General features: G+C 29.5%; 1 protein-coding gene across 1 annotated transcript; it reads right to left on the reverse strand.

The window, feature by feature from the left end:
- Positions 1-8,827: 8,827 nt before the first annotated feature.
- On the reverse strand, positions 8,828-9,993 carry LOC107908214 (NDR1/HIN1-like protein 6). The gene has a single exon (XM_016835456.2). The coding sequence runs from the start codon at positions 9,822-9,824 to the stop codon at positions 9,102-9,104; it is 723 nt and encodes a 240-aa protein (XP_016690945.1). The 5' UTR covers positions 9,825-9,993; the 3' UTR covers positions 8,828-9,101.
- Positions 9,994-10,437: the final 444 nt, after the last annotated feature.

A 10,437-nucleotide genomic window follows, 5' to 3' on the forward strand; every position in this document is an offset into this window, starting at 1 on the left:
CACATATAGGATCACAACCAAATTGGGATGCTCATAAGAGCTATTAACGAGAAGCTCATGAGAGCTATATATCAGGGTGCTCATGAGAGCTATTAATGGGACGCTCTTGTGAGCTGTGGTGTGTCCGCAACACATGCAAGTCCACAACCAATTCGGGAACCCTGTATCCATCAAATTTCATTTATTCAAACGAGACTTAATACTTGTTGGTCATTGTCGGATATTTGATTAATTTCATATATATGGCAATAATACTATCACATACATACAATTGAATTAACATATATAAATTCTCAAATTAGTTACATGAACTTACCTCGACAATGTTCGTGTACACAAAAGCTACTAATCTGTTACTTTCTCTTTTCCACGATCTAACTCCGTATTTGATCTATTTGGATCTATATGAATGAATTTAACATCAATTTATATTAAATTCAATACAATTCATATCTTTGGCAAATTTACCATTTTTCCCTTGTACGTTTAATTAATTATGATTTCGTCCCTAGGCTCAGAAAATGAAATTCATGCAATTTAATCTTTCTTCCAAGCCTAGGTGATTTTTACATATAACATTTTCAGCCAATGTATTTCACAAAATTCAAATTTTTTTCATAACTTTTTCATCTTTTTAATTTAGTCCCTAAATCATAATTTCATGAAAATTCACTTTACAAAAGTTATTTATCTATCAACAACATTTTATTTTCTACCATAAAACTTCATAATTCATCTATATTCATCCATGGAAAAAATTTAGTACTTAATATTTTTACAAATTAATCCTTGAAATAGCTAGATTAAGCTATTACGATCTCGGAAACATGAAAATTATTAAAAATGAGACAAGAATGCTTATCCAATTAAGCCAAATAAGCTTGCTCAAAACTCAATTTCCATAGCTAAGGTTTCCATGTTTTTGTTTAGTAAAGATGATATAAAATTATGATATTTTCTTATTTAATTAATTTATCATATTTTATTATTTCATCTTTCCAATTTAATCAGTTTCTTTATTTAATTTTCCAATGATGACGAATCATATTTATCTAATAACTCCTCTAAATGGTATATTTGCGATAGAAGGACCTCCAATTTTGAATTCCATAGCTATTTGATCCCTTTAGCTACTAGAATTCAACTATTGCACTTTATGCAATTTGGTCCTTTACATCAATTTAGACATGTAACCGGTAAAATTTCTGTACGAAATTTTCATATGATATTTCTATCATACTGCAGACCATAAAATAATATTAAAATTAATTTTCTTCCAGACTCTAATTTGTGGTCCCGAAACCACTGTTCCAATTTCACTGAAAACGGGCTGTTACAAGATTTATTCAAGATCCTCCTTTTATTTCATTATTTCAATAATAATATTGCATGCAAAATCATTGTCGACCACTTTTATTATTCGGTTCCACATTTTCTCAAATTGACATAACTTATCGAGATCTCTTATTTAGGTACCTGAATCTCTTCTGAAGTTTTGCTTATTAGTTATGTATTAGGTCTCTTCTAGAGCACCCGCCTCCACTATATGACCTTCTAGAAAAATTTTCATATTTGGAATCGATCAATCTATTATTTATTCCAACTGAATGTCCTACTGAGATTTTGATTCAAATTAAAATATGAGATTGTATATAACACTTGGTTATTCTCATTAAGTTTGTAAATATATCTAACAGTTAATTTGTAATGAGTTATCCTTATTGAACTTCTGTGTAGCACCCCAAAATTTTAATTTTGGGTATTATGAATGTGTGACACAAACATCTCTCAGCTTTAGTGGTTATGTGTTCTGGGAGTGTTTAGGAGGTCCCAAGTTTAAGCCAGGACTTGGACAAATTTTGGTATTTTTTTGAAGAAGCCCTATCTTTAGTCAGTAGGCTTTTAAGTAAAAGTTGGCAAATAATTAACAGAATGAGCCTGCTGGTCTGGTGGATAAGTGGAGTGTTGGTGTGAGGGAGGTCATGGTTCGAATTTTTGGGACGACAAATATTGTATTTTTGCTCCTAATTTCGGTAAGAGTTGTGCTGAACTGGGTTTCTGAGTGGTGGATGTGTAGTGGGAAGTGAAAGAGTGATTTTAGGAGTGAATTAGGGGATTATGGGGGAGAATATCCAAAATCTGATCACTTTTTCCTTTTTCGAAAAAAAGAAAGTCGTTTTTCTCTCCATCTTTTTGACGTTTTCTCTCCCCCATCTCTACCAATTTTTTTTCTTCTTTGCTTCTTACTCGATTCCTTTTTCTTTTCTTTCCTCTACTACCGAAATTCCCTTATGAATAATTAATTAGCACGGGTTACATTAAAATGGATCACGAGGCCAAGGCCAATTTGGGTCATGTGGGCCCACACGGGTAAACATCATGGGCTTGCAGGCCCATTTTCACTGTTTGACTGATAAGGTTGCACGGGTCGCCCAAGTCGATTGTGAACCTACTGTAGGGTCGGTAAGTTTACCTAGACCCCTAATTGACTGAAATGACAGTATGACTGATATGATTAAGCCTGATGATGTCCCACTAATTTGATGTTGTATGCTCTATTTACATGCATGATATTATGTTATAGCATGTCATATCTGTATATTGCATTGCATTGGGTTGGGGGATTATAATGTTCGAAGGAAGTGTACTGAAAGGCCTCGAGCCTAATTTACTAGTAGCTCAGCTGCAAACTATTGTCTAGTGCCGCATTCGGTACTACTTGAAGTGTAGGGATGAGTGGGTTGATTATATCCCCACATGGAGTGTAGGGTTGGACAGAGATGGTGTGTAGAGGCTGGATGGGTAGGATTTTTGTGACTGCATATCTATTACTATTACTGATACTGTGACGGGCTAAAGCCCTACTACGTGACTGTTTTTGTACTGAGATGGGCTAAGACCCAAATTGGACTGATATTGATACTGTAAAGGGCTTAAGCCTAAACTATGATTACCTGTTTACTGTCTGTTCATTTGTATGGGGATTACACACTGAGTTTATGTAAACTCACCCCTTCTGTTTAATCTGTACAGGTAATCCCCAGATTTAGGCGGATCGGTGCGGCGGAGGACTTAGTGGTGGCCACTCAACTTCTTTTACACTGTTTATTACCTATTTATGACTTTACTTTTATTTAGGAGTATTTTGCTGTAATTATGGCCTTTACGAATTTTGGTTTTAAATTTGGATTTTATACGGTTTTATGATTTAAATCTGCTAGTGTTAGGTAAAACTCGGGTTTTCAGTTAAAATTGATGTTTTATAAAAAATATCAAGAATAAGCAAACTGTTTAAAAGCTTCCGCAATAAAAATAAAAAAAATGTTTTGAAATTGAATAATGATTTTTAAATGAATGAAAACGAACGACACGATTTGAAGTTAACATAAGATAATAATAAAATGGTTAAATAGAAAAGAGGATTTAGCGACGACATATTTTTCGAAAAGCACTACCATGTGAAGTCATCAGATTCGGTCATAACGTCTAGGTCGAGTTTGGGGTGTTACATTTTGGTTCAAATTACTCTCCCCCTAACTTATTACAAGTTATTATTTCTCTCCCCCTAATGTCGGGAAAACTATCGAATCAAAATTGTAATCACAAATCATGTCATAATTGAATCTCTAATGCATTCAAAACATCTAACAATACAAAGAAACCTGTAATTAATATATATTCACAACTTTCTTTTAGGATTCACTCATCTTTGTGCGTTGTGGTGAAACAATTGGAACATATACGCACATACAAAAATTCAAAGATGAAAAATATTTAGCTTTTGATAAAAAACTAATTGTAATAGGGAGTATTTATAACTTATTGGCTTGATGCGTACAACACGTAAATCAACATAACTCATGTTGAAATAGGAAGTTTAGTTATCATAAGTAATGGTTTAGACATTAATAAAAGGTGTTCAATCAATAATTTCTCTAAACCGTTATACGCAAACTTTTACAAAAGTTTTTCAAACTTAATCAATAAAATATTGAGATATAAACTCATTAGTATTAGCAAGATGAATTGTCTTAATTGCATGATCTAAAAATAATTATTTAGCTATTGTGACATTTACTATTAGAAATGTCTAAATCAATATAAATATTGTAATGTCACTAAGTCAACAAAATAAATATAATTTCCAAACAATTATATGCAATATTCGCTTCAAGGAATATGCTAAAATCTTTAAATATCTAAAAAAATAATTTGCAACTTTAGGTGCATCCAACCATAACGAGCTTTAGATAGAATTATCATATTTTATTGCTCATAAATAGATATTTCACAGTCAAATATTTTGCTTCCAACCCCTTAACGGGGATGATGAAAAAAGAAGATCACAAAAATTATAAAATAAATACAAATTAATAACACAATCCTCTCTTTCTCATCCTTTCAAAATAGATATTTATAGCAATAGTGATTCATATGAAATATACTATTTTCCTCATTCACAATCTCAATATAAGATCCATTATAAATATATTTTAAAACCAATGGATTAACCATTACAAGATTTTAATAAATTAGCTCTTCTAGAGCTTTCGACTAATTTTGTACTATCAAATATTAGTATCTTTTAAAACCAATATAAGATCCATTATAAATATCTTTTAAAACCAATGGATTAACCATTACAAGATATTAATATATTAGCTCTTCTAAAGCTTTCGACTAATTTTGTACTATCAAATATTAGAATATATTTGTTTGTTTTAGTATCAAATAAGATAAATACTTTCTATCCATAATGATAGAAATTATTACTACATTCTCATATCCTTCCTCAAAGAATATTAAACAGAAACAAAATATTTAGGCATGTGTTACATATGTGGCCAATAATCCTTCAGATCACATTGATGACATAAGTTATCTTTACCCTTTGAAGAGTTATCTTGAGAACTCTCATTGTTCTCTTATTTATTACTATGTTCCCACTTTTAGTAGTTCATGATTATATTTTTTATTTTCTTTATATTCGTATTCACTTCAGGGAATGTAATAAATCTAGTATGATATACTTCTAAACGCCTCTATTGATTCTTTATTTCATAATCACTATCGCAAAACATGCGTGGATTTCAAATCAAAATCTATCTATTCATGTTGTCATGATTAGTCTCCAATCACATCCTCAATTACAACAACAATTATGATCTCTATATTTTCAATTTTCATAATTGTTAAGTACTGTTACATTCACTTCAGGGAATGAAACAAAACTAGTGGGAATAATTTCATAGTTTTTCATTAGTAACTTATTATTTTGCTTAGCCACTAGAAGGTATGAGATTGTTCTAAAATACTGTTAAAGTCATTTTCACAATATTGCTACTGCAGGAGCACATTACATATTTCAATCATATAGTGTAATGTATTCCTTCGGGGAATATAGATAATACAAATACATGAGTATCTCATGTTATTTATATATATGGTTTTAATGTAAAACACAAGAAGGTTTTATTCAACATATATCTTCTTGATTTGAAAAAAAATATTATATTTTATAAAATTTTGCATCACAAGGAGCTAAAATATAAGTCCTTAAAGAGCTTTTTACAGTTTGATGCAATATTAGCTCTTCAAGAGCATATAATCATTTTATTGTATAACCTTAATGAATGCTTAATTTATTTTAAATAAAAATCTTATTTATTCATATAAAAATAAAATGAATAGATATAAATAAAACATATATTAAACGTAACAAATAATAAATTCATGTCACTAATAAATCATTCTGGTTAGATAATATATATTTTATATATCATACCACAAAAAAATACAAAATATTATAATGTCAAATTAAAATAACTTTACAGTTGTAAAAGTTTAAACATAAATATTTTCTAACCTCCACCTCTTATGACATAATTTTATCTCAAATTTTACAATGATATGAAATTATTACAGACATGATGAATATCCCAAAATTCATGACAAGTAAGTATTTTTACTCACATTCCGTAATAATCATATATCTGAATCAAAATCAAAATTAAACCAAACAATTCTATTAAAAGTGAAAAAAAAATTATCTCCACATAAAAATCCCAATAACTAAATGCGTGAAGGGTTTTATAAATTCATAGAGATACGGATAGTGAATTATATAAATTGAACTTTTTAATAGAAATCAAATCAAATTTCAAAAGAAGTTGATTAGATTGACTTACATTACCATAGATGAGTAGTAGTGATTATAAACATCCGTTGTAATGAAGAAAAAGAGATCACCCCCAAGCAAATATCAAAAAGCAAACTTTGAGAATGAATCTTACTTCTCAATTTCATATAGATAACTGTATCAAATCTTTCACCATCTTTAAGAATAAAAAGTAAAATACGTTAATCAAAAAAATGATAACGTATAATGAGAGAAGAATAAAAAATAATAATCAGATATGAAACATTAAATAAAAGAAACTTTCTGTAAAAACTTTGTATCTTGCCGTCAAAGATATTGAAAATCATGAATCATAAATTTGATTGACGAACTATCATTTTGAGCAAGATCATGCTGATAACGTGTTATAAAATAAAGAGAGATGAAGAGAATAAAGAACAAAGAAAATATGAAAGCAATAGAGAATGTACTTATGCTTCATCAGAGTCTCTATTTATAGGTATAAGAAGTATAAAAGAAGTAAAGATCTAATTCTAATAACTATTAGAATTTAAAGTACATTAAAACTTTATCTTGATCATGATGGACATCCACTTAATAAGATATTCATAACAGTGATAATCATAATTTAGAATTTTTAACTTTATTGATGTAAAATATAATTATTACTTAATAAAATTCTAAGTATATTAATTATCACTTAATCAATATTTAAGAAAATTATGTTAATTAGTTATTATTTTGAATACCGTTACTTTGTATTAATTACATAAATCAAAACTATATTATATGTTAAATATATTAAAATGTTTTAATTATTATTTAAAAATTTCTATCATAATATTTGAATTGTTAAATTAATATATTTTAATTATATTTAATAATTCCAATAATAAATATTATTCTACACTAATTATTGCAATTAAAAATATAATACTTCACAAATTAATTAAATATTAAACATATAATATTATATTAGAAGCTAATATGATTAAAGGATGAGACAAATGTGTTAGAGTAATCCATCTATGCTTTTACCATACGGATGTTGGAGCTTATACCATGTTGCTAGGTTTTGGTTTTCCTTTCCATAAGGAAAAAGAAAATGTCAACTCCACAATCAAATCGGTCCATTTATGAGTAATTTTGACTTAAGCTATCCATACATGAAGGCCCTTATTTGCAAAATTATAAGATTTTTTAGCATATTATCAAATATATTATATGAATCTGTTGTAAGATTTTATTAATTGATTAAGATGTAAAATTATTTTAAATCACATTTATTAGTTGTCTTTGTAGATATTACATTTTATCTATTACATTACATAAAATTGAAGCTTATTTTACTGATAAATGAAACAAATTTTCTAATAAATTAATTTCTTTCACAAATAAATAAATTGAAAGTGAGGAAAACAATAAACAGCTAGGACTTCGATTTTAATCAAAGTGACATGAAAAGGAAAAAAATATTTTATTAAAACATGGTATTTATTTTAGTTTAAGAGCAAATTTGATGAAAATGGTAAAATTGTTATAAAAGCAATATTTTCAGGTGGATTGTAATCGACAAAATGTAATGTAATAGATAAAACGTTAATTTTCTCAACTAATAATAATAATTAAATATAATAATATTGTTAAAATGTTTTATTATTATTATTTATTTTGGTATAAGTAAAATGAAAAAAAAATCAAAAGTGAAATTGTTAAAAATATAATATTATAGGGTAATCTTAAATTACCTAAGTAAGAAAGATGTGATATTGAAGTTTTTCAATATAAAATGGCCAAGTTATGTAAGCAAATGTATGGGGAAATAGAGATAGCCCACATCCTTTTATAGGTTGGAGACTTGAGAGAGTAAATTTTACAGTTTAACTGAATTTGGTCTTTGTGAGTGATGTTAACATCAAGAGTTAAACCCTAATTTTGAGATTTGCCCTTAAGCTTATTAATACAAAGAAACCATACAATTGTTCCTTTGGCGTATGCTACTAGATTTACGAGATGTGAAAGTTTTCAAATAAAAGATGTACACTAAATGGGGTGTAATTTGAATATTTGATCTATAGCTCTCGTAGAAATTCTTTTACTTTCTTTTTGTTTTTTAATGTTATAAATACAATGTTCATGAAAATTTTAATTAATCTCAAACGTGCCTGTGAAAAAAAATGTAGTTAAGAAAACACATATATAAATAAATAGAGAATAAATTAATTAAAGAATTCTCAGTAGATCTGATGATCATGGGTCGGGTTGGGTCGATGTAAAATTTTAGGCTCAAGCCTGGCTCAAAAAATGGGCCTAAAATTTTGTCCAAGCTTAGCCTAGATTAAAAATACTAAATTCGAGCTCGACCAAGCCCACCTGTATCAATTTTTTTAGATTGTTATTTTTATATAAAAACATATTTAAAAAATATAATACATTAAATACACTAAAAACATTAAAATATATGTTTCCCAACAAATTGAAAATACATTAAAAAAATCTTTATACTTAAATGTCATTAAGATAGTTGCAATTTAGCAAGTAAATGTCTTTAAAATAGTAACAAAATTATTAATAAAATAAGAGTTATAAATATTCAAACAATAAAAATAAAATAGTAATAATATAATAACGAAATGACAACAAAATAAAAAAAACGAGATGACAACAAAACAACAATGAAATGTCAACAAAATAGAAAGTTTAGGTTGATTCAAGTCGGGCGTAACCCAGCCCAAAAAATTCAACCTTAAACAGGCCTTATATTTTCCAAATCCATTTTCGGATTTATATTTTTACTTAAATATTCTCACTTTTCGAGCCAACCTTCGTCTAATTATCAGTACAGGCATTTCCAAAACGTAATACAAATTAAATCTGCCTATGCACGCATATACGCTTGCTGCAGCTGGAAATAACGAAATCAAAGTCAGCCTGAAAACAAGAGAGGACATGTATATTTGGTTTAAAAGTTAACCTTATAATGACATATCTTGTTCAAAATCTTAGATTTTTTGTCTCGCTTCAAACTGTCAACTTCTATATAGCACTTCATCATAACATCAATGATCTTCGACTTGGAATTCTCAAGCGCAAATTTTATGGGTACATATATGTGTATGTCTAAAGGAATTTTCCCGTTCTTCTGGTCCTCAATGAAAGAGTCCTTCACATTCGAGTTCAAATCATTCTTCCCTTCCAACGATATGTTGAGCATGGTAACATTCTTGGTGGGTTGCTGAAATTCTGGCCCTGACCCTGAACAAATCCTTGTCCCTTGATATGAAACATCAAACATGCTTCCCTTTTCATATAGGATGCTAATTTTATCATTGGGGTTGTCTGCCTCCACCGAAACCTTAAAGTCCGTTTCCAGGGTATTGTCATTGAGATTGAAACTCTTCACCGCAAATTCCTTAACATCGTAGTTAGGCTTTTGGGGATTATAATATAAAATAAAGAAGGCCATTGCCCCAACTAAACATAGAATAAATAATAAAAAACAGCAACAACAACAACATACACAACGTAGGCACCATTTGGTTCCTGAACCACGCTGCTCTTTATGGTAGCGGGGGACAGGTTTTTGGCCAGGGTGAGGAGGAGGGTAGTAATAAGGCTGGGGTTGCCCATAGTAATGCGCTTGATCAGGAACATGGGCATGATATGGTTGATATTGGATGCCCATGCTGTGCGGTTGACTATCTCAACGATTAGCCAACCTACCAATTCGTCTTTGTTCTGCCTTTGAAGTACAAATGAGAAGAAGAAGAAGAAGAAGAAGAAGAAGAAGAGACAGGTCCCAATCTTCCTCTTCTAGTGTCAACGTTGAAATATGGGGAGAAGATAAAGGAGGTAGGGGCTGGGGAATATGGTTGCCTTTCTTCCCTTTATTTAGGACTTTTGCTGCATATGGATGGATCAAATCAAATATTTCAATCTGTTGACTTTATGTCTCTCTATTTCTGACACCAACCCAATTTTAACCGATTTTCTTGCATGTCAAAGCAAACTAAACAATTCCCCAATGTTGTCCCATTTAAGCCTCAAATAAACTTGCATTGACTGGGCCTTAAAACAACATTGAAATGGTTCTGGGTCTTCTATCCATCAGTTTTAGCCCGCTTTCTTAATATATGGTGGGTAGGAGCAGCAAACATTTAATGGCAGTCATATTAGATCCTAAGTACCCAATTTATTAGCTGCTATATAATTTATTAAGCATAAAACTAGTGTGTAACTAATAAAAATACTTGCCAAAATCTTCACAACATTCATTTATTGCTCTACTTTTGCCGAGC

This window comes from Gossypium hirsutum, chromosome D02, assembly GCF_007990345.1.
Source record: "Gossypium hirsutum isolate 1008001.06 chromosome D02, Gossypium_hirsutum_v2.1, whole genome shotgun sequence".
NCBI classification, from domain to species: Eukaryota; Viridiplantae; Streptophyta; class Magnoliopsida; order Malvales; family Malvaceae; genus Gossypium; species Gossypium hirsutum.

Excerpts from the sequence above, each read along its gene's own strand:
- LOC107908214 (XM_016835456.2), bottom strand. The coding sequence starts at position 9,824 with ATGGGCATCCAATATCAACCATATCATGCCCATGTTCCTGATCAAGCG.